We start from the raw sequence: 25,940 nt of genomic DNA, 5'->3' as shown, positions 1-25,940 counted from the left end.
CATAATGATGGATTCCAGTAATCACATAGCTTTCATTATGTGATATCTTCTAAAATATAACCTTATAATTTTTTTTCAACTTTCATTAAAATGGTAGTTTCTAGAAAAAAATTATCATAATTTTTATTGAAATATGCATAGCATCTCATTCATACTTATTTCCTAGTCCCCCCTGCATAACATCAAGGGGAAAATTCAATGTAGGTTTAATTATATATTCTTCAAATAACAAAATGAAGCTAAAATTCTGGCCACATTAAAGGCTGTAAAAACACTCACCTCGGTGGATTCACACATCCTCAGGAAATTCTCAGAGACGGTGCAAATTTTCTTTTCCTCTCCAATCGTCACAATCCCTGCAACACAGAGAAAATTACAGTTCAACATGATAAACGGTTTCAAGAGTCCAGAGAGAGAAAAAGACACATTAGCTGATCAAACCTAAGCGATTTCCTTTTATGTTATACTGGAATGGAAAAATTCTTCCTCAGCTTCCACGGCTTGATCATAATTATGAACAGAATTATGAATGGAGGATCGAGATTATCTAGGCCTTAAGGAATTTAAAACATTGTCAATCTGAATTCAGTGGAATCTAGCCACCAGAATCCTCAGCTTCAGTTGTAGCTGGTTTGCTGGTTTGGTCCATTAACGCAATGGTAGAGGCATCAGAATTATTTTGGTAACTGTGCCCCAGACTATGATGAAGTCAGGATCTAAATGTACTCTGCTGCGACAAAGCCTCTGTCACTCCGTGAAAGCATATGGCCCAAAGGAACAATTTCTTCTCTGCTAATACTGAAAACAGTGCTATTAGTAAGGGGGAATAAAAAGCTGCAGTTTCACTCATATTTACCCTTGCTCCAGTTGGTTTATGGACCAACTGCAACAGAATCTCCTGGGGGATGGTCACAAACACGTCTTTCTGGACTGCACCACAGCACTGTTACCTCAGGATCAGAGAATGTTTGCCAGGGGCACCACGTCTGTAACAAGCACACAGGTGATGTGCTCGCTGCCCCAGACCTCACTTGAGAGGGGAGAAGTGAGCAAGTTTTTAGAACGGGTTTTGATTTTGTTTTGAGAACTCCTGAAGCGTTAAGCACAAGTCTACACGGGAGGAAACATGCCCAAGTTCTGGGCAAACTAACACCTAAGCTTCGAGCCCTTCCTGCTCTCAGTCTAGCTTTAGTAAGCGCACAAATGCACCCAGTCTTAGCATGGAGGTGCTCCATCTCTACGATGCCGCTGCCATCCTACTTTGCCATTATTTCAGTTCAACAGTCTATTGGCAGTATATCAAATGCAGAGACTTCTCTGCGACCTTTCCTTTTTGCCAAGATAGCGCCAAGAGCGGGGAAGAAAGAACCTCCGTACAATTTGTCTCATAAACCATCATTAGTGAGAAAGCTTCCTGGTAAAGGCCGTTCTTCCTCCATGCTGATCACGGAGAAGGGTTTCGTGGAAATCGGGTCAAAGCCAGCTCCTCCTGCTAAAATGTGCGGACGTGCTGAACACGAGGCAGGGCTGGCTAACAGGTGAAGGATGCCCCACCCACCTTCTCCCTACAGTGGGCGCTGAGGTAGCTTCGTCAAATCTCCAGGTTTTAACAGAGCACAGTTTTAAATCCCAGATCTAGATCCAGTTTTAACATCTGATGAGACAAATTTACTAGGATAACTACCTAATACATCCAACGTCACGACGTCACTGTACATATAATTGAAGGACAGTGGAAACAGAGAACGTTAAAAAGTTTAAAGTGCCCGTGAAATTATTTCATGATTCATTTTCAATCAGCAGTTTCCAAATACAGCAAACTCTAGTGTGACAAACCATCTTTAAATTCCCCAGCCGTGTGAAGGAATGCCCCTGCTTCCTGTCAGATCTGTCTGGAACGTGTATGCTTATTCCGGGGAGCTGCACAGCACAGACTTAGCAGGTGTCACATGCATTCCGTGGTGAGGGTTCCTGCTCCGTCTTTAACGACCTTGGCCTTCTAAGAGAAATGACACCATCTAGATGCTAATGAGACAACTTTGCAAAACAGGGGACATTTCTTTGTCGCATGTTTTTGGGTTACATTAGTAAATATCTGCCCCGTCATAATCTACACTTTGGGGAGTGGTGCTTTTCTATTCTGATGCCCCTTGGTGATGACTTGATCGTGTACGAACACTCAGGATTCTCATTAAGGACATATTATCTGGACGTCAAATAAATGCTACCCAGGCAGTGGATTCTGTGTGAAGAGCAAACAGAAAGCCTTTATAGTTGATGTCAAAGGTTGCAGGACATCTGAAAAGTGCCTTCTCTTACAGGTCACAGAGGAAAGCTGAACTTGCATAAATCCCCATAACCATACTGCAAGTGGGGCTAAGGTTCAAAGAGCAGCTTTAACCACAGCCACGCTTCACACTTACCATAAACATGGCCTGTACACTATTTGGGACATACTGGACTGAAAAAAAATGTTTCCTGTTTACCTGAAATTCAAACTTAACTGGGTGTTCTGTATTTTCACCTGGAAGCCCTGCAAGACTAGTTACATCTTCTCCAATTGTAATTTTTCAGATCAGCAGCGTAAACGGAAGACATTGTCAGGGGGCGGGTACTGAAGTCACAATGGTGTTTTCCAAGCAGCTGCCTCCCAGTGGCCTCCAGCAGCAGGGGCCGAAGCTTCCCTTTCCGTGTTCACACGGGACGTGCCTCCCGCGTTAAAACCTCCCCAGTGGGAAAGCCGTCCGCATTCCCACCACCGTCTTCTTGCCGAGTTCTGCACGCACAGAGCAGGACATTCTGCTCTTCATCTGGATCAGACAAGGGGGTGTGGGGGCTGGAGACCCCTTCGGACAGGACGGCGCGTGGGCCACAGTTCTGGAACACACCGCTGGGCGGCGCTAGAATGGTCCAGCTGTAGTACAACCTTAAACCACAGGCTTGCAGACGCCACCTGCCGAATTCTTTCCCACTGTACAGAAGTACGAGGGAGCCTCATTAGAGGAGAACACAGGTTCCATTAGACTTTAAGAGCTGTGCTGCGGGAAAAAATCCACACGAACACGTGGGTGTGCACGTCGTTTATAAATTCTGTAGCCCCCATGGGTTTACAAATGCTGGGGTAGAATTCCACATAGGTTAGGTGAGGTTAGGCTCAACTTTCCACATTCACAGCCCGCTGCTTGTTTCAACAGGAGAGGCAGCTAACTTCTAACTAAGAACGGACTCTGAAGCTGGACGCGTGAGGCTGAATCCTGGCTCTGTCACTTGCTGGCTGCACAACCTTGGGCAAGTGACTTAACCTCCTGGTGCCTCAGTTTCGTCATTTATAAAGAGCGTGTAACAGTGTCCACCGTGTAGAATTATTGTGAGAATTAAACTGTCAACATATATAAACCATTCAGAAGAGGGTCTGTACATTGTAACCCCAGTATACATAAGGAACTATTATTATTGCATGAGGTTTTAGCCCTGAATAAAAATAACCAAAGAGGACTATGGATTTCTTTAACTTTTTTTTGAGTTTTGTTACTACGAAATGCTAAGGGTGTTTTTTTGCCCTATTTCAGAAAGCAACGAAATACCGATTTCTTAGGCGATCTTCATACCAGATTTCACAAACTGTACAGTTTATCATGGGAGAACGAAGACAGGATGCTGTGAAACCACACTGAGTCAGGAAGAGTGCAAAGGAAGCAGGACAGGGGAATCACAATTCTAACAAACTTGCCCACGCCAGGGAACACAACCTGACGTCCTGTGCACATGTCCCTGTCTGTGTGCCCGTGCTGTGAGGTTAACTTCCCATCACGCTTAAATTCCTACTTACTTCAGTCTGAAGAGAATGACCTACACTTGAATACTCTGCTGCATCTGTCTCTCTGGTGGAAGGAATGATGGTTCCAAAGTGATTTACAGTATTTTGGAGGAACTTGTTTAGGTGAGACAATGTGAGGTGTAGTTTCACAGCGAGAGATCCACCCACCGAACTGACGGAGGTCCAAGCAGAGATTCGCTCCCTCCACCAAGGTGGTGTTCCGGCAGATGGTCCACAGGTTGAAGTACATGTAAACTGGCAGTGAGGTGAAAGCTGTGACTCCCAGCCAGGCCAGCATGAAGAGGTACGTCAGCATGATAAACTGCAGCGGAGAGAAAGGCGAGACAGAAAACACGTCATCTACTGGAAGAGAAGGCTCCCGTGCTGTGTCTACACAACTCGATGGCGAAGGTTCCAAGTGCTACGGTTCACGGATCGTTGTGAGACCCCCGGGAGGCACTGTGGCTTGGGAAGCGGAGAGATGGTGAATATAATGGGTCAGGTGATTAAACCTGCTGGAAAACCGCATCGTAGAGGCTCTGGTGTACAAAGGAAGAGGTCAGCATCTTAGTGCCTGTTTCATTCATATATTTATCTTAAAAATCTCACCACAAGTTTTTTAAAGTTTAGAAAACATTAACTGGTAAATTGAGAGGGGATTGCGCAAAGTGAGTTAAAACTTTGTCAATACATTTAGTTCGAGATTTGCAGGTACTAACTACTGTGTATAGAACCGATGAACAACAGGTTTATATTGTACAGCACAGGGAACTGTATGCAGTATCTAGTATCCTGTAGTAACCTATAATGAAAATGAAAATGAATACATGTCTGTGTATGCATGACTGAACTGTTACGCTGTGCACCAGAAACTGACACACTATAAACCAAGGATACTTCAATAAAAAAAGAAAAAAAAAAACAATTAACTGGGGAAGATTTCATACCATAAATATTTAAGCTACTTAATCATGTTTCCATTTAACATTCTAAACATGGTGACTTTCAAGTCATTTTAGTATATAATGATATTAGTGTCTATTTCTATTCCTCCTTTTTAATGATTTCTCTAAATTTTAAATCTAAGTCTTCTTTCAGGCATATTAATTTTACTTTTGCTATAGAAACATAGTGAAAAATGATTTAAAGTTTGAAAATAGAGGTTTTTTTGTTTATTTCACAAATATGTTTAATATTTATAAAATGTGGTAAAATGTTGTTCATGTATCCTATATAGAGTTGAATAAGACTTAGTCTCAGGGTAGGTTAAATGGATTTTTAGTTCAAGCATGGCTCAGATGCTGGATAAAAAGACAGATGAATGTACTGGTAGATGAACACTTGATAAAAGAATAGAGATGTATTAATATCGCTTCAAAGTACTTGTAAATTACTTGGTCTATACCACCTACATCTATATAAAGATACCCCCTTAATTGTCTCAGCAAAATTTGTATTAAAAACTGGATCCAGAAATAACTGAAAAATCACTGTAAGTCACAATGCCCTGATGTTTAAATGCAGCTTGAATTCACATATTGATACAAATTGATTATATTTATTAATGCAAGTTATGTGTCACTGGACTTATTAGCATATTTCCCATGATCATAGGAGTAATTCATTTATATGAAGTGTCCATGTAGGTAAACACCAACCAGAAGTAGAGAAAGTTAGCAAATAGCCTCGTAGGAGTTGCCACAATTCTGTCATGCGGTATTCATTCATCATATTAAAGTCTAGATTATCCCTGAAAAGTAGCCAAATTAAAAAAATAAACTACCATAACACTTGTTCTACACCTGGTTTTTCTCATCTGAATCCTGCATCAGTAAGTAAGAGTGTAGCCTTCTCTGCCATCATTTGTGTACCAGACTTAGGATCAGCAATCGTCCGCCGGCAAAACGCAACGTCAAGGGAGGGAGAAGCCAGCGGAGAATGTTCAGGGCTACATTCCTGTCCGTTTTTTCACTGACTGACTGATTCATTCATTTACTCATTCCATCAACCCACAAACACTGTGTTAGTAACAACCGGGTACTAATTACTGCTCTACGCCCTGGGGGTACAGAGGTGAAGAACTCAGATTCCTGCCTGCGAGGAACATCCAGCGCTGTAGGCATCACACTCATGAGACCACGTGAGACATCCTCCCAGGTAACTCTCGTAGCAACATGCTCACTCAATCTTCAGTTGTTTTTAATATTTGTGTTTTGTGCATGTCCCTCAAAGGAACAGACTTTACTTCCCTTTCTCTCTCGCAGCTTGACTATCCTTAACCACGTCTCCAAAACCAAACCAGAAGCTGGAAAGAGATGTGATCTTCCTGTCCGAGCATTTCTGCACACGCTGGCTGATCGGACTGGCGTCCTGAGAGAATGTTACCCCTCCTTCCCTTTTTGTCTGTGTATATTGTGTGTCCTGAGTTCATGCATCTTATAGTATGAATTCTTTTAAAAGTTGCATCTTCTGAGATATTTCCTGGTGATTGTATTATTTTTGACTCTACCAGACAGAAAGGACACTATTTCTTGGATGGTCTTTATTCTTTCTCTTATCTGGAATGTGGAAGGAAGCAAATCCAATGATGAAGCTGACCAGGCAGGGTGGCTGCCTGCTCGGAATTCATCCTTTCTCATAACACACCCAGACTAGGCAGGAAGGATCACTAAGCCTCAAAGTGTTGACAAGCATTCAAGCCTCAGTACCGTTCACCTCTTAACGTCATTATTCTGTATGATATGATGCAAGTCATTTCCATTCTTTGCCATTTGATTCTAATCTGTAAGGGGATAGAGACTGATGGATTGATCGATTGATTTACAAGCACTGACATACCACTCGCTGACTGTGTCTCCAATCGAAATGTCACATTTCTTTAGTCATAAAGGGGGCCTCAGTGCACAGGGACTAAAGGCAAAGACTCTGTGCTGGGTTGAGTTAGGCTGCTCTCTACGCCTCTGTCTGCCTCTGTAAGAGAATGCCTGCTAGACTGATCCACAATTACAACTGTGATGTACAATTACAATCACCGCATGATGGCAGAGAGGCTGGAATGAGATAATATGGGAGAAGCATTTAGTGTCGAACCCGGCGCAGAAGCCCAGACAAAACATGAGCTCTTTTCTATTCTAGATCGCGTTACTGTGATTACGTATTTCTACCAACCAAAACCTATGTTGTGCTTGAATGGCAGGACTATACAGAATAAGAGAATTTGCTTTCATTTCACGTTTGGAGAAAATAAAGAGTGAGAAGTTCTCGAGTCTGGGCAAGTTGTTCAGAGAGGGCTCCCACTCAAGGAGAAAGGCTCTAGAAAGTTTGGAAACCAACCCAAACTGAAGAAATCTTGTTAACGGAACTCCTGGGAGGAAGAAGCCCTGTTTATTCACATTTTGGATAGTCGCAGTGGTACACCTCCACGCTGACAGTCTTAGGAACAGGGAACGTGGCCCTGGCGCTCCGGGCACAGCGCTCCGGAGCGCGAGCAGTGACTGCAGCAAAATTTCCTTGCTTTGGTTTAGATTAGTTAACTTACTGACCCTTGCATAGTAAAAATTGCCAACAAGTGATAGGGGCTGCGTGCCAGATTCGTAATTAATATCCGGGACCACGGACAGTGAGCAGCGGGCTTCTGGCTTGTTTTCCTTTCTGTCCCAGGGGATTTTTCAAAAGCTCCTTTTGAAGGTGCTGTTCACTGCAGAGTGGGACTTACAATTCAATAGGTTTAAAAAAAAACACAGAAAAACAATAATTCAATAGGTTTAGATTCAAAGTAGCAGTTGCTGCTGCTACTTTACAAGGCAATGAAAGAAGCGGCTTCTGAAACCGCAGCCCTGACTCCTACTTGCTATAACGTTACTGCTCAGTAATTAGCTGAATGTTCTAGAGTAAACCTTTGCTGTGAGCAAGTGTTTGCTTTACTTCTAGTGCAGAAGGTTTGTTCTAAGATACAAAAGACTTTATGCTTTTGAACTTGGCGTGCAAACCAGTTACATTTCAGGGAGAAGAAGCTCATGTTCACTGAAGTATCCAAATTAAACACGCTACAAATATAATTCTATCTTCCCAGTTTATGTTTTCATGTAGAATCTGATAATGACTAAGACTGAAGAATTATTTAAACTGATCAAGTGTGATTCTAGATAGAAATTCTCTATATGTAATAAAACACCTCATAATTATCGTAAGTTTATTTTTAGTTTTCCACTGCTAGTAATGTGATGTGTATTTTGTAGTCTGAGTATTACATAAGTAAATAAGCCACTCTTTTTTTAATTGAGGTGTAACTGATATATAACATTACATTGGTTTCAGGTGTACAACAAGATGATTTGATATTTGCATGTATTATGAAATGATTCCCATAGTAAGTCTGGTTAACATCCATAACCACGCTTAGTTAGGAAATATTTTTTTGTGCGTGACGAAAATTTTTAAGATCTATTCTCTTAGCAACTTTCAACTTATTAGAACAATCTCTGAGAATCTGAATAATTCCTCTGATTTTGAAAATCTCTTTTTGCCTTTATTTTAACGTCTGTTCAGATGAAATACTTTCTGAAACTTAACTCTGCTATATCTGTTTGGGGAGTACAGTGAAAACAAACCAACAAATAAAAACTGGAAGAAACAAAATACCCCTGGAGTTGAAGTCCAAGGACCGGGCCATTCGTACGTGAGTTGGGCATCGCACTTACCTTCTCGGAGTCCCTTCCTCACTCATGAACTGGAAATCAGCAGACCTCTCTCACAGGGCTCAGCCATGAAATCATTTAACAGTAAACACGGTCCCCAATAAATTTTACTTTGAAAATAAACCCCAAGAGAAGAAGATGCTTGAGTCAGCAAAAAATTAACTGTCCTTCATTTCTAAAGTTTAGGTATGGACAGAAATAACTTACTTATCTTGCATTTGCTATTTACTGCCTTGAAACACAATGAACTTTAATTTCTAGTGGCTGTGGCCCTGCTTACGGGAAGGAAGGAGGGATGGGTCTTGTGGAAGTCACATGCATACAGTGGACTCACTGGCTTTTCTTATTTCAGCCATGGTTTAACCTATCACTCACTTATACTAAAACGCTGACCATTTCCTCTCAATTCACAAAGAAAAGAAAAACTGCAGCAAAATTTCCTTGCTTTGGTTTAGATTAGTTAACTTACTGACCCTTGCATAGTAAAAATTGCCAACAAGTGATAGGGGCTGCGTGCCAGATTTGTAATTAATATCCAACAATCTCATTATCACATCACTATTTGAGTCCCATTTCATCTGGACGTGCAAATGGTTTTCACAATGAGCATCTTCTTGTTATTATGTCTTGTTTTTGGTTTTACTCAAAATAACTTGTTGAGGATCTAATATGTATAAGCATTAAATTCAACAAAATTTCTATGAGTTATTTCTTAGTGGCTTAAAACAAAGAAAGAAAAAAGAAAAGAAAAGAAAGGAAAGGAAAGAAAGAAAGGAAAGAAAGAAAGAAGGAAGGAAGGAGGAAAGAAAGAAAGAGCCCATGTAATTATTGTTTTGATCTCATTCTGGATCATTGTCAGAAATTCCGTAAGGAAATTGAAATACAGAACTGCAAGAGACAAGGTTGTCCTAATCTTTGGAAGAAGGCGAAAATAGATGATTGCTCCTCAACGATGTAGCTTTGAGACAACAGTGTATTTAACTTGAGAGTGACTTGTAATAGGTAATTGGTTTTTCATCTGAACTCAGACTGGATGTCTAAGAAAATCACACTTGGTTGAGCTATAGACTTTCTGTGGCAACTTGAGCAGGTGTGCACCAGTCCAGGTAAAAATAACGTCTTAAGAGTTAGCAGCACTGATGAGAGACTCCAGCTGACTCTGACTCTAAGAGCCTCTGAATCTATGAACTACATAAACGCTGGGAAATAAGCCCCATACCGGATGGAATGTTACGATACGATGAACAAATTCAGGCCTAAGGCAGACCCCAAATTCAGTGAAATGAACAAAAGGGACCTACTGATATATGCAAAGTCTCTTTGTAACCAAACACATACAAGCCATTGTTTATAAGGTCCCTTTCTTGTGAACTGTTTCATGGCACGTGATATAAAAATACTTAACTAAATCTTAACTCAGAGCCCACTCATTTTGCAATAATATGTTTTAAAAGACATTTCCTCATTTGGGATGGATTTAGAGCATCAATTCAATCATGCTTCCATTGACCAAGGGAAACAGCTTTAGATTCCATCAAAGGCAGAACCAGCTCCAGGCTTAGAGGGCCTGCCATTAAGAAGGTCTCAGTGGGTGGACATCAGCCAAGAGGGCACAGCCTCCAATGGTGGTTTCCAACCGTGGCCACATATTAGGATCATCTGGCAAATCTGAGAGTCTCAGTTCTTGCCCTGCCAATTATACTCATGTTTACAGCATCTCTGCAGGTGATCCTAACAGGGATCCAGAGTGAAGAGACACTGCTCTACTGGAACCAGTAAAGCTCTTATGAGCACATGTGAAAACTTCTTTGCTATCTACACTTAGGCTCTCCAGGGTATCACACCTGAAGTTGGAAAAAAAAAGTACAATGGGGATGATTTGCCAGAAATCCTGCCAACGTCAACAAAACAGCCAAATGCACGGATAAGTGAGGTACTGGACATGAACCAAATTTCTGAATCAAGATTTCCCTAATTCAGCCCTACTGACGTTTTGAGCCAGAAGGTCCTATGTTATGGGGAATGCCCTGTGCATTGCCGTATGTTTAACAACACCCCTGGCCTCTACCCAATAGACGCCAGCTGTGCAACCAAACTTTCTCAGTGCCCCCTGGGTGGGGAGCGGAAATAGCCCTGGATTGAAAACCACAACTCTAACATGAGAAAATACCAAGTCAAAGAAAAGCAAATCACTGAGAATCACTAAGAAAGAAAACTGTCACGAAGAATGCAAAGTGGAACAGCACTCACCGTACTGAACTCGGTAGGCTCTGAAAAGCATACAGTGCAAAGTTCACTACAGAAAAAAATCACTTACGTTATTATGTGATTTCCTTGAAAATACGCAATCATCATCATTATCTTTATTGTCAACATTATGGCCCCAAACTACCTAAGCACAAGTAGTGATCAGAAACTTGCTTTAAAAGATGATTTGCTATGTTTATGGTTGCTTTATCCATAATTGCTAAGACTTGGAAGCAACTAAACTGTCCTTCAGTAGGTGAATGGAGACATAAACAGCTACATCCAGATGATGGAATATTATTCAGCACTAAAATAAATGAGCTGTGGAACCACAGAAAGACATGGAGGAGCCTTAGATGCACATGTGAAAGAAACCAGTCTGAAAAGACGACGTAATGTATGATTCCAACTATGTGAAATTATGGAGACAGTAAAAGGACGAGTGGTTTCCAGGGGTTGCAGGAGAGGGAGGGATGAACAGGTGGAGCACAGAGGGTTCTCAGGGCAGTAACACCATTCCGTGTGATGCTGTAATGGCGGGTACATGTCATTCTACACTTGTCCAAACCCATAGAGCACACAACGCCAAGAGTGAACTCTAAGGTAAACTTAGATGGGCCTTGGGTGATTACCACATGTCAGTGGAGGTTCATTAATTGTAGCAAATGTGCTGTTTGGTGCAGGATTTTGATAGTGAGGGAGGCTGTGCACATGCAGGGAAATTTCTACACTTTCTGCTTAATTTTGCTGTAAACCTAAAATTGCTCTAAAAAGAAAATCTATTTAAAATATACTAGTTGTAATGCTTTCTTTTTTATTACTTTGTACTGGTTTCATTCATTCAACAAGTCAAATAAAAATACTTCAGAATATAATACAGGACCCACCACGAGTTTGGACCTGCCTCATCTAACACCTGGGTAACTGCAGTATTCTAGACGTTTCCCTCTGCGCACCCTCCGGGTTACTCAAGAACTTCTTTCTATCCTCCAAACCCCAGACCAAGAGTCCCTTACTCACTGATTCATTAGTAATTAAAGTTTCCCATGTGTCAACAATGTGTACTGTATCCAGCCTTGGATGGGTGCTGGTCAACAGTATCTCTCTCACAGACTTCAATCACCTTCTCTCTGTGCAAACACAGTAAGTTACCCACATTCATCAATGTGCTCAGCACGTATGTGCTCACGAACACATCTCTTAACGGCTCCCAGGGGGTTGGGGGCGCCCCAGGTTGGGGGCACAGACACTGTCTTGTTCCTTTTTACATCACCAGTGCCCAGGATGGTACCTCAATCTTTGTAACAGATGCCAAGAAAATTGATCCAAAGAGATTCTATTTTTTTCTAATGAAAGCAGAATTCAAACATAATCGAATTATATTAAAGATAAAAGCATCACTGGCATCTATCCCAGCAAACATTACTATAGAAGAAGCGTCCTTTTAGTAAATGTTATTTTATTATCAACTGCGTTGTAAACATCCGAGACATGTTCTTTTGACAAGGACCCTACTAGGCTTAGTCATTCCTTGGAGAACTTTCAGTTTTTATACCTTCAATATAATTAGTTTCCCCATAAACTAATGTAAAAACATAAACTATAGTAGTTAATCTCAAAATGGGAAAAAGAGACAAAGAAAGTCTCAAAAATGTGGTGTAGCTTGGGATGTTTTGTAAAATGTTACTGATTTAAAGCCAAAGTCAGAAAAAATATATAGCTCTTGCTCTTTTCGTAAAAGAAAATGTAAAAATAAATACCATTTGCATTGAGATTATTTCTAGTACAGTGGGCGTGAAATGCCTGATTAGAAAAGAGGTGTATCTATTAGTCAGTCAATATTTTAAAACCATTTGTAATCCATGGTTATATCTCATCTCCAATCTAGTGGCGTATTTAATTGTAACTACTACATGTATGGAAATTACAATTACATGTAATTGTAACTGCTACATATTAAAGTCAATTGAACCAATTTAAAATTTATATTTCTATTTGCAATGTCACCTGAACATATAAAATCAGGGTTACACACAGTAGCAGCAGTTACTGCCAGTGAATGTATTCAGGATGTTACACTGGGATTCATGAAAATCTACACATTTGAGGACATTTTTAATATATCCTTGAGATGAATTTCTAGCTTTATATGAATTTTGATTGAAAAAATATATACCTGCAAATGACTTAATTTAAACTAGAGTACTTTTATAAGTAGAAATTAAAAATTCATTAGTTATGGGATATTTCTTTAAAAATTTTCAGTGGGCATCAAATTCTGAGATTCAACTTTATATTAATCAAATCAGAAATTGAGAGTTTTGAGTATTCTGTAAAAAGAAAATAGAGGTTTATAGAGTATTATCCTGCTATGTACAGTTTATTTATGATAAAATTTTAACATGATTGTTATTTTTAATTTTCCATTACAGTTTGTTACAAGATACTGAATATAGTTCCTGTGCTATATAGTGGGAACTTGGTTTTTTTAAAATCTATTTTATATATAGTAGCTTATAGCTGCTAGTCTCAAATTTATCCTTCCCCTCTTCTTTCCCCTTTGGTAACCATAGTTTTATTTCTGTGACTGAAAGTCTGTTTCTGTTTTATAAATAAGTTCATTTATATCATTTTTTTAGATTCCACATAGAAGTGATATGCAGTATTTGTCTTTGTCTGACTTACTTCATTTATGTCAGTATTAAACAGAAATTATATAATATAGTTCCTCCTGAAATTTAGAGCAAAATACAGAAACACGTACTTAAGGAGGAGAGGCATGTATTGTCTATACATCGCAGATGGGTTTTTCTGTTATTCTAAATATTGTGTACAAAGCCCAGAGCCATTTGGGAACAAAAAAATCATAAATCAATCAACAGTTTGCTGCCTTTAGAAGCAAAGCGAGTTGTGTTGCAGATGATTTGAGAATTTGAACCTGAATTTTCACATGGAATAATCTTAATTTAGAAAATAATATTATTAAGATGTAAAACAGCCATCACAGGAGGGAATGTTACCGTGTTAAAAAAAAAACTTCAGTTCTTGTCAGATGAATACAAACACCTGTGTGCTATTGAAATAAACCCACAATCAGCTCTGAGCAGAGACAGAGAACGTACCCAGGCGCTCACGCATCTGCCACAAGTGGTGATTTTGAAATCCCCATAGAGATCTTTGATGGCCCCAGTCGTGAAGAAACCCTCCACCATCAGCAAAATGCCGTACACGAAGAACGCAGCTGCGATGCCGTAGATCACGTACTTGAAGATGTCGATCCTGGGGGAGAAAAGACCATGCAGTTTAGTTCAATAATTCTTCATGGCTGATCTGCAGCAATTGACTCCCACGTGCTCAGGGTTCCTTCAGAGGGAGAGCTATGGAATACGTATTCATAGCTGAGGTTGGATGTTAAAACCTTTTTGCTTTATATGCCTAATGTTTGTACGTTTTGTTCTGCTACCTTAGTGTTTGGTAACAAGGGTTTTTCCTGTTAGTAAGTTTCCTCCTCTTTCCTTGCATCTTCTCACCTTCCCCGGTTCACACCAGGTAGTCCTAGATAAGCAGAGAATCTTATTTCTAAAGGATTTTGCTGAAATGAATTTTGTAAGTAGGATAATCATCATATAATTGCTCTATTTATGACAAAATATCAAGTAGAAACATTTCTGTATACAACTGAGTTTTTTAAAACTTATGTTACAAGAGGGAGAAAGCTTTATGGTTAACGATGCATTCGTTTTTGATAAAATGGCAACCTCATATTTTTATTATAGTCTATTATAGTTGTGTTTTATTTTACACTTATGTAAACCATCATTAATCGTTTCTGCTGCTGTTAATGTCAAAAATGAAAAAAATATATAGTTTTACAGATGAGTTACAATTTTGACAATTAAATTTTTTAGGCAGAACCACTAATGGATATTATATAATGAGTATTACTTGGGCCTGAGCCAAGTTATAGCATGGTTCCATAAAGAAATGGGAAGGTAGTCTCTGTTTTCTCACAACTGAGTGCCCCTGTATTTAATGGGGAGAGACACACGGATTGTCTATAAATTTCAGATGGATTTCTCTGTTCTAGATGTCAATGTGGGCACCCCAAAGCCCTTTGGAAAGAAAAAAATCGTAAATTAATCAGTTTTGCTGCCTCTAGAAACAAAACTAGTTATGCAGCCATGGTTTGTGGAGAAGCATACATATTAGCTGTAATTCTGTTTCTGAGGTCCACTTGTAAGAAAATTGCTCTTTTTTTCACATTGTCAAACTTGATTTTTACTCTCTCTTCTCATTAGTTTGTGAGTGGAATAGATGAGGTGTGAGGAAATGATGGGGAGATCCTGTTGACTTTATACAAGAGGGTAAAGGAGGGAACAGGATGGTCGCGTACGCTGATGCAGACTTAGAAACTCTGGTCGCCATGACAATATGTTTTAAAGAATACATGTAACAGCATAAGTGAACTTGCTGCGCATGAGAAGAGCAGGAAGAGCTGCTAACGTTCAGCGCGCCAGAGCAAGTGTCTAGTGACTGATTTCCACTGTCTGAAAAATCTACATACTACACATTCTGTTTGCCAAGGGCATTGAGGGTAATCTAACAGATTACCTCAGGGTTGGTGGCTTAATGCACATTTATTTGTTTATAGCTTTGGAGGTCAGAAGTGTGAAATCAGTTTCACTGGGCTGAAGTCAAGGTGCTGGCAGAGCCTCCCTTCCTCCAGAGACTCCAGGGCAGAGTTTCCTTATGCTCTGTAGCTGCACCCTGGCCATCCTTGGCCAGTGACCCCTTCTCCATCCTCAGAGTCAGTAAGTAGCATTACAATACACTTGACATTAGCTTACTGGCCTGAATCCCTCGGTTTTATCACAAAAGTACTCTTTCTTAATCAATGTGCAATATACGAACTTAACAGAACAAAGAACTTCAAATATGATATTAGGAAAATTAAACTCTTGTTATCTATAAAGATGAATTTTCTGTCAATTATATGTCAACAAAATGCATTAATAACTCTCTAGCCATGAAGTCATTGCTTATGTAGCGTGGGACCAAATAGCAGAGAATCACGAGAAGTCTTACTTGCACTACACTCCGTTTGCTTTGCACAGTAACAATTCATGTTATCCTGCTTCTAAAGGAAATGATGAAAGTACTTAACTTCTTTTCTAAATGCAAACTTTCAAATTTGACAATGTTTCTGTAAACAACTGTTTTACTGATTTTAAAAGCAAATTACGTTCACTGTAGAAATAAAACCAGAAAAGCACAGACTATTCACTGTTTATTCTCCCAGCTTTGAAATATGAATGAAAAACAATGAACTCCAAGACACTATTACATAATTTTATCAAGATATTTTTTAAAGATTATATTCTACTATACGAAAGTATCATGACATGTTTTTACCAATTCTCTGCTTTTGTTCAGTGGTAGGAAGGCTAATGGCCCCTGCAAAGATGTCCACATCGAATCTCCAGTCACCTTGGTGAATGGGACTTGGCAAATGTGATCAAATTAATGATTTTGAGATTCAGAGCTTATCCTGTGTTATATAACTACGAGGGTCATGATAATTAGTGAAAGAGAGGTGCAGGAAAGTCAGGGTCAGGTCCAGAGAGAGATCTGAAGATGCTCCACTGCTGACTTTGAAGATGGAAGGGGGCCGCGAGCCAAGGAATGCAGGGGGTCTCTGGAAGCTGAAACAAGTACAAGCATGGATTCTTCCCTAGAGCCTCCAGATGGACTGCAGCCCTGCCAATACCTTGATTTCACCCCATTTCAATAAGCCCAGTATGACCCATTTCAGACTTCTGACCTCCAGAATGATTAAAAAAAAATACACGTATGTTATTCTAATCCACTCAGTTGTAATTTGTTGCATCACTATGACAAACAGGATGGTAATGATGATCACTGTAGACAAATCTCTGGGCCGTGTAGATTATTTCCCTGGGATAAATTCCTAGAAAATTTTAAGGCATGTGTTGTGGAAATGGTGCCCAGAAAGTTTGTGCCAAAATAAAGATGCACTGATAATGAGTAAGAGGGCTTATTGTCTGCTTCCCAATACTGAGTATTGCCATTTAATTTTTCTAATAAATTGATAGTTTAAAAGTAATTTTAATTTTTTTTAATTTTAATTAATTTTCTTAGTTTAGTAGTGTGAATGAACATGTATTTGTAAGCTATTAATTATTTGTATTCTTCAATAAAATGTATTTTTCTTATTTGCCAATTTTCCTACTGGAATATGTATCTTTTTGTTGACTCAATTCTGTGTTGACTAAAATTGGGAACTCTTGTCATGTAAGAGGTAAATTTTTTTTCTCAGTTTTTGCATACCTTTTAATGTTTTTAAATACTACTGTGATGAGTAAAATTTAATTTTTATTGTCAAATCCATATTTCCCTTTGTGATTTCTTATATTGCTTACCTACTTCTTCTTGCCCCATACTAACAGTGAAATCTTAAATCTATATTTTCTTCTAGCTTTTACAAAGTAGTTTACTCTTGAATTTTAACTGTAAATCCACCTGAAAAAAATTTGATAAAAAATGTGAGTAGAAACATAATATTATATGTACTTATACATACTTACATGTATGTCTGTGCCAATACCAAGTGGAACTAATTATTGTCGCTTCTCCACTCTGTTTCATTAATCTGATGTATCCTAGAAATCAGCTCACTCTTATCTGCTGGGTCTGACATGGACGGCACTTTGCTGACATGACTTTCCTATGTCAGGACTACAGGAAAAAGGACTTGTCTTGTTCTACTTTGCATCCCTCCAGATTAGCGCAGTGATCGGCGCACAGTATAACCCTGTATTTTTTGCTGAGTAAGTGAATTCATTAAAAGACAAACCCGATAGAAGACTGGCCTGAAAAAGAGATATCTGAATATCTGCAAACAAGAACACTATAGAAATATAATGAGTTCAAGGCGTTTAAAATGTATTTCCATACTGGATATGCACAATAACCCAAATAGCAGACTAAGCACGAATCCTAAAGTAGCTGTTCTTGAATGAAGAAGACGAAGGCTTAGCACGTGCAGCAGAGATTGCAGGCATCTCAGTCTGGGGGTCCTGGGGACTCAGGACTGAGGTCAGCCTCGTCTAAGCACCTTCACCGACAGGCAAATCACTGTATTCCCAGGCAGCCCGTGTACTCTTCGGAAAACTCTGACTTTTTGAAAGGTTCTTTATTCTGAGCCAAAAAACTATTTCCCCAAAACTGAAATCCATTGGCCCAAATCTCTTTCTTTGAGCCACAAAGAACAAAGCAAGTTTCCTCTTACCTGATAACCCTTCAAATATTATTTGAATGAAATCATCACGTTCTTGTTTGTAAATTTTTTTTTCCTAGAGTTGCTGTCTTTCTGGATTTTAGAAAAGAGAATAGAAATGAGATCCCTGAAATCTAATCTAGTCTGAAACCCACTCAGGTGCTTACCTTGGCTGAAATGTCTACTCTAGTCAAACAGTAAATCAGTAAGAGTGTTATGGTAAGTAGGGTGTGTCCAGGGACGAACAGACTTTAGGACGCAGGACAGTGGGCATTAGAACTGTGACACAGCTTCAGGGGAGCCATCGTCGTCATCATCATCACCATCATCTTCACCAGCAGTCCTACAGTGCTTACGAGATGCCAGTCCTCCTACAACTGTTTTAAAATGCAAGCTCATTTTATCCAGTAACAACTTCAGGAAGTAGGCAGCATTAGTAAGCCCCTTTCACTGATGAGGGACCGAGGCAGACAGATTGCTTGACTTGTCTAAGGGAAGAGGCAGAAAGGGGCAGAGACCACATGAAACAAACAAGAGTGCTTGGCCCCAGAATCAGTGCCCTTGCCTACCACCCTGTGATGCCTCTCTACCCAATTCTTCATGGTATTTATGTATTTGGTTTTGTTGTTGTTGTTTCATAGCAGTGGATTTAAAAAAAAAAAACATTCATTTGAGGAGTACTAGCCTGGCTGAAACATTGCCTAAGGAGATGTTCACTGTTTATAAGTTCTAGCTAGGACTGAAATTAGTTTTACTCCCCAAGACTAATCAGTAATCTCACATCAATACTAATTTGTCTGATCTTCAAACTTTTGTATGTAGAAGACTTCAGCAATCTGGTTTGATTGTCAACCTTCTACGCCAGAACAGATAATCTGCACACTGCTGTGATTTCTGTCAGGTGGTTTTTGTCTTGCCATGAATTCTTGCTTTCTTTCCGTTCACACTCACATCCACTAAATTTTTTTTTAATTAAAAATACAATTTTGCTGGGGGGAGGGTGTAGCTCAAGTGGTAGAGCACATGCTTAGCATGCACAGGGTTCTGGGTTCCATCCCTGGCATCTCCTTCAAAAATAAAGTAAACTTAATTACCTCCCCTGCTAAAAAAAAAAAAATTAAAAAATTAATTTTTTTTATTTATAGGGGAGATAATTAGGTTAATATTTATTTATTTGTTTTTAGGGGAGATACTGGGAATTGAACCCAGGACCTTGTGTATGCTACACATGCTCTTTACCACTTGAGCTACACCCTCCCACCTCCATCCACTAAAATACTGATAACTTTCCTATTTCATTAACTTCCAAGGAAAAAACATGAAAAACAAGCAAACTTAGAGCTTTATACGCACACGAATTTAGTTGAGAGAAAACCCAGTATGTCTATTTTATCTGAGCTGACTGCCTGCTTTTGTTTTAGGCAAATAGGGACTAATTTTTATGTGTGCGTTAAATATCAAAGAATTCTTCATCTAATAAATTCAGTTTTCGAAGCACTGACCTCAGGTCACACTTACAAAATTTTGAAAATACAACATATTCACTCTGGAAGTCAATGGTCTCAGATCTTGGATTCTCACTATAACTTGTTGAAACCAAATTACAATCCCTGGCTAATAAATGATACGGGGTGTGTGTGTGTGTGTGTGTGTGTGTGTGTGTGTGTGTGTGTGTGTTTGCATAAGTCTATCCCTTGCTCAGTCCTCAGGAGAGTTATTCAAGAAGTCAAATCCCTTTGAAAAATCAGTGGTTTGGATGGTCTGATATCTAATTTTCTAAACAGTTTCCACATTTCATTGTTCCGTATGAATCTGCTTCGTGGAAGTAAAATGCCAGTCCTACATCCTGTTCAGTCATCAAGTGAAATCTTTGAGCACAATAATAGCAGCTTGCCAAGGGGCCCTTAGGGCAGAAAGTGAATCACAGATCAGAAAACAGATCTCCTCACTGCCCTGCACCGAGTGGCAGAGCAGGGAGCTGTGTCCAGGGCCGAGGGGGCCCATGGCTACGCCAAGCTGACAGAAGCTGCAGGTGAGTGCAGCATGAATACCCACTACCGGGAGCAGGGGGCAAGTTACACACTCACTGCCACAACAATTTGGAGCCAACAAATGACCATGGACTTGAAGGAGCACACTGACAAATTAAGGGATGAAAAGCTTCTGGGAAACCAAGTCAACAGGGAGGGACAAAGTAATACTTAAAAACATATCAAGGGGGTCACAAAATATTTGTGAAATTCACGCTTTTCTCTCTCCATGGAGGTCCCTACATCTCAAATGGAGTATGACAACATGATTTAACGGGTGACATCAGCTGAAGATGCTGCAGCTACAACCCAGGTCACCTTCTATTGGGGAGGGCGGCTGGTGTTTAGAATTACATGCCTAAAATATAGGCTGCATGAAAGTGGAGATTATCTGCAAACCTACTTATGAGAAGTGGGTTTTACATGCTAAACAGACGACTGATTAAACAGAATAGGCATATTTCAGTGTGTTAGCCCTTCCACACCTCCTTGTGGACTTGGAGATACTGAGCACACGGACACTGGTGTGTGTTTAAGAGAGGGGAGGCAGTGGAGAGACAGAGAAGCCGAGATAAAGAAGGGAGAAACTCCTTGGATCCAGAGGACCACAGGTGGAAGACTGGGGGCTCGGGCAACTAGTTTTATCCTTCGGTTCACACAGCCAGTGAACAGGTGTCTTTTCCTTTATAAGTATATGAGGTAGGAGGGCTTACTTTGGTTGACTCAAGCCTGAGAACTACGGGGAAAAAATAGTCCCTGTAAATTACTAAAGTTGGCAAACAAGTCTTTTCTCCACAATCATTCTCTTAGACATTCTTCTCCAAACTTAGCTTATTTCCAAGCAAACTGTATTACCTGCAAACGCATCTCTCACTCACTTCTGCGTCCTAAGTTTGCCCCTCCTTTTGTTGAGTCCTCTAATATCCCTGTGAGGCAGCCTCACACAGAGTAAATCGGCCCTGATCGTACCCGGTAGTCCCTGGTACGGGTCTTCCCTCTGTGTTTTCACGACCTGTTTGCCGACAGGGAGACGAGCTAAATTCATTTAGTATCTCCACAAGGCTTGGTATAAGGAATTTGGAAATACGAAAAGAGAGAAAAAACTTGCTTTTATTCCAGTCCAAGTGGTATTCTTCCCGTTCCAAAAATGCATTACTGACTTCACATTTAACTTCTAATATGAGGCCAAAGGTAAAAGTACCAAATTAAGCGTATGATCTCTGATTTCTCTTCTGAAGCCCCACCGTCCCACCCACCCTTCCGAGCTTTCGTCGAGCCCTGTGATATGCTGTCTGAATGTCAAAGAAACTTGCTGACAGTTGGTTTCTAATAGATTTATCTACCAGAATCACAATCTTCTCACACCAGTAATTAGGCTTATGATTTCTTACAAACTTCTATTCTGTAACTAAAGTTAGCAATTTGGATGTAGCCTGAATACAGAGAATCTGTAGATTTTAAGGACATCTGTGGTAGCTTAAAATAATGCACAGTGAAAACATATTTTGTCCAGTTTAGGCTGAGATAAAACTAAAAAGAAAATGTCAGCATTGTCACATTAAAATATAATCTATGCGATCATTTTCTTAAGGCTCTTCCTAAACTAACCTGCAGTGAGCCAAAGCATTTCAGACAGTTTAATTATATTTGAAATGATGAATATCATTTATAAACTCTCAAGGATCAATTCATGATATATACCTGATTCAGTGGAAATTGATAAACTGTCTACTATGGGTTTAAGAAATTCAATTTAATGGATAATGCTAAATTTTCAGAACTAATTTGTAAAATAAAGTTACATTGGGAAATATAAGTGATAAAATTCCCTTCTCCCTTTTTTAGATAATTCTTAAAATTTGCTATTAATTCTTCACTTCCATTTATTAGTGACATTGCTGAAGCTCTAAATTGACAGTTCAGAGTCAGGGACTACGTTTAAATAGTTTAACTTCTTATCTGAGTGGCCAGTCACCTACCGCCTCCTCTTAATCACCACGTGTCTCTGGCGGTCGGAGGGTTCCCACGACCACACACTGTGTTATATTCTTTATTTTACAACCAACCTCTCTCAAATTTTAAGTGGCAATATATCTTAGATAAACATAAATTGTCTCAACTTTCTTTTTCCTGTAAGTTTTACTATCACCATGTCCAAGGGGACAAGCCCTCCACCTCCCAAATAGGGAATTCTCGCTCTGTTCCTTGATAGAAATGTACACGTCTTTTCATTTTCATGGAACTCAGCAACATTAATGAATAAAAGAACAAATATAATTTGTGAGCAATACTGTGTTCAAGACAATCTGATTGTGGCTGATGGATTATTCTAAAAATTTAGCAGTATGACATATCTTCTGATACTGGAGTTGGAGAGAAGCTGTCTTCTACCTGGAACATTGTCCAGGTTGATCAACTGTTGTCTTAGATGAGGGTCTTAGGTTATAATTACACCAGGTCAGAAGGGATTGCCCTGGGTGAATAAGAATCGTGATTAACCTCTTTTCAGTGGAGTAGTAAGAGTCAAAAGCAAAGTCATCCTAACCAGCCATGTAACCACTACCATTTGTAACTCTAGAAACAACTTACTCCAGAAAGAAGTGTGTGTAAATTAAGATAGTTTGAATTTATTGAGAATGACAAAACAGAACAATGAGAAAAGCATAATCACATAGTAGCAAGAAGTGTGAAATAAATGTAATAAGTAGGGGTAACACACACTACAGTGGCTACTGCAGTAGAGAGTTTACCACCAGCTGGGATTATAATGTAAAGGGAATACATAATTTATTTTCCTTGTGTGGGCCAGAAACTGTTAAATAAATGACCCAAATTTGGAAAAAAATTCTGTAATTTAGTATCAAACTTTTTGCTCTCTGTAAAATTAGACAGTAAGGGACTGAAACTTCAACAGCCAACTCTTTTCTGCTTCCAGGCTATGCTTGAGTTATATTTTTAAAAAAATATTAACACCACCATAACTCAGGGATCCCACGAGTTGACACATCTGGGTGAAAAGGACATTTTAAGCAATTGGTGCTGGCAAAAAGGCATTCAATATCTCTTAGGTTCCATCCTTTAACAGAAGTCAGTGAGCACCTGTCACAATGTTTGCTCGGGTAATCACATCATTTCTAGGAGGCAGGGAGAGAAAGATGCTATCATACCCGTGGTTGAATTAAAGGTTTTAAAAGGTTGGGAGTAGCCATAGAGGTTGGGTGATTTTCCTAGAATCAGCAGCAGAGTATATACACTTATACCTGGCTCTGTTATCTGTACTCTGTTCTGTTCTATTAGAATAGCCTCCACTCAAATTAGAAGATCAAGAGAAATGCAAGTGTTCCACTAAATAACCACTGAATTTTGGATGAAACTTTACAGTCAAATTAAAACACAAATTAAGTCCAGATTAAGCTGGCCTCTGATCTTCTGCTGTGTGTCTGCCTGTATTCACAGTAATGGTCCATGTTCCTTGGACTCATGTGCATACCCTAGGAGTACTTTTTCCTTCTACGTAATGCTGCCTCTCTTGACTCTACACCCCTGTTTGTTCACCACGCAGCAGTGTGCACATACATTCTCAAAATAGGAAGCGATACTAGAATGACCTACATGGTGAAGACGTCCAGCGTGTCCCCGGCAGTTCTGGCCATCTCGAAGTAGGTCTGCAGGATGTTGACAGTTCCAGAGAGCGCTTCATGACCGCAGCCGCAGAACAGGGCGACTCCAGCGTAGAGCAGGATGGTGGCAATCAGAGAGGCGTAGGGGATGCCGCCCAGGCATTTAATACAGCACTCAAAACACCCTGCAAAACAGCAACAGGAAAAAGTGAGCCGCTCATATTTTTGTCAATCTAATTAAACTTTTCAAACTTAAGCATTATGGAAAGTATAAATGCATGTATAGATGACATCAGATAGCCCATGTAAATCAAGTCCTGGGGTGTCCCGGAGGGTATAAAAATCAACTTGCTTAACCATAACTCCATCCTCTGTGGACAACAGAATGCTTACTTCTGCCGCCGACGGCTTCCTCTGTCACTCCAAACCAAGAGAAGCCTTTCCTTCCCAACCCAGCTTTCCTATAATAATCAATCTTCACTATACATGCATGCATAGCATTCTCTCTTGACTCTACTGCTTTCAAATTTCACGTGGTTAGGTTTTTATTTCCATGACATGTATTCTTTGGAACTCCCTAGGACCATATTTTCTACCCAGTGAGTGAAAACTGTCAGTCATATGTGAATCCAATTTAGTGAACTTTGCCCAGTGATTTTTAAAAATGAAAGAGAACAGGCTAGACGGCATCTGAGCCCTGCATATAGGAAGGCAAATTATTGAGAATGTTTTGAGTTCAGATGTTTACATTTAGTATTTTTATAGTGGCTCTTAATGCAAAATCTATCTCTTGCCTTGGAGAATGGTAAGTAAAACACAAGGAAGATGCCAGCACAGCAGGAGAGAGAAAACTGGGCAGGTTAGAATTGTGACTCCTCCGCTGTGTGGTTTTTGGCAAGTTTATTCTTTTGAACGCATCATTTACAAAACGGCAACAGTAAAAAGTTCCCTCAAATGGTTCTTGTATTAAATGAGTTAATATGGAAAACAGTGCATGGCACAGAGTAACTACTCAGTAAACATTACGTCTCCCATTACCGAATGCCATTTTAATTATTATTAATATTAACTATTATTGTGTTGTAACATTGTTTCCAAAAATTGTTTGACCACAGTAATTACTTTTGTTTCTTGAAGTTTTGCCACTTTGGCGTTTCATTTCCAGAAGATGGCTTTACACTAGCCTAAGACATCAGTTAACCACGGTTACTAGTATGCAACGTAGGTATCAGAATCTTCTTGTCAACTCTTAGATACCTTCTTCTAAGATATTAACTAGAAATGCATAAGTATATATGCTTTGCAAGGAGAAATACTGATGAGATACTATTTGCCAGCCCCTGGTGAGAAAGGGAAATTTAAGTCAGAGGGCTGACAAGCTAAGGTGATCTCAGTTTCACCTCTGTCCACCTCTGGAGGTCCCTCATCATACACACCCTATTCCTTCTACTTTTCTTCTTCTGGAAATTTTTGATCAAATTTCCTTCTGTAATGCTGAAACTTCTCCAAAACTCTCCACATAATTGACTTTTCCTTTCTTCAGAAACAAATAATAAATGATACTGGAAAATGGGTTGTTATTTATTGTACATAAGTCATAGGAAGATCTGTGTGTATTTCATCTATAATGCATGTATGTTTACAGCAACATGTGAAATATGCAGTGATTGCCAAGCGCCTGTGTGAAGTAACTTTATTCAGAGGGTGGGCTAGTCTGCTGTTTTAATATTGATCATTGAACTAGAGTACTTCCTAAGAGTATTATGGATTATCTCATCTGCCCCAGGAGGGGAAAAAAAAGAAGTCTGAACCCCTCCCCACTTCCACTGTTCTCGCTTATACAGGGAAAGTCGTTTCCTGAACATTCCTCCCCCGACACACAGAACACAACACATGCACATGCACACACACACACACACACACACAATGTGGGGAAGTAGAGAAGGCTAGAACAGCTTGACACATCGTGTGATAGGAAGAAATTTCACTGGCAGATGGATGAGACCAGTGTGTGTGGTATCTGAATGTCATTGAACACAGTTCTGAGCAGAGATTAACAGGGGAGCAGAAAAATCTTTGGACTGGGCTCTGCCTCTCCATGATGTAACAGTTTCATCTTACTGATCATTTCAAAGTAAAGGAAAAAAAATTGGTTATCAACCCAAAGAAGAGTTACCCCTAATTTTGGCAACTGCCTCAAATAGCCCCATGATCTCATGTCCCATTCCTTTG

The 25,940-nt window shown here is 39.6% G+C and overlaps 1 protein-coding gene across 9 annotated transcripts in view; it reads right to left on the bottom strand.

Moving 5' to 3' along the window:
• GPM6A (glycoprotein M6A) overlaps positions 1-25,940 on the bottom strand; it is a 246,881-nt gene that overhangs the window by 6,872 nt on the left and 214,069 nt on the right. For all 9 annotated transcript variants that reach the window (XM_072950517.1, XM_072950522.1, XM_072950519.1 and 6 more), the window contains 4 exons: positions 23,701-23,893; positions 13,884-14,040; positions 3,986-4,139; positions 280-356 (listed from right to left, as the gene is read on the bottom strand). In XM_072950517.1, coding sequence (XP_072806618.1) covers positions 280-356; positions 3,986-4,139; positions 13,884-14,040; positions 23,701-23,893 — 581 coding nt within the window. The remainder of the gene's footprint in view (positions 1-279; positions 357-3,985; positions 4,140-13,883; positions 14,041-23,700; positions 23,894-25,940) is intronic.

The sequence above is a fragment of the Vicugna pacos genome, chromosome 26 (genome assembly GCF_048564905.1).
Source record: "Vicugna pacos chromosome 26, VicPac4, whole genome shotgun sequence".
Taxonomy (NCBI): Eukaryota; Metazoa; Chordata; class Mammalia; order Artiodactyla; family Camelidae; genus Vicugna; species Vicugna pacos.
Note: the sequence above shows the minus strand (reverse complement) of the source record. Positions and strands in the feature narration are given on the sequence as shown.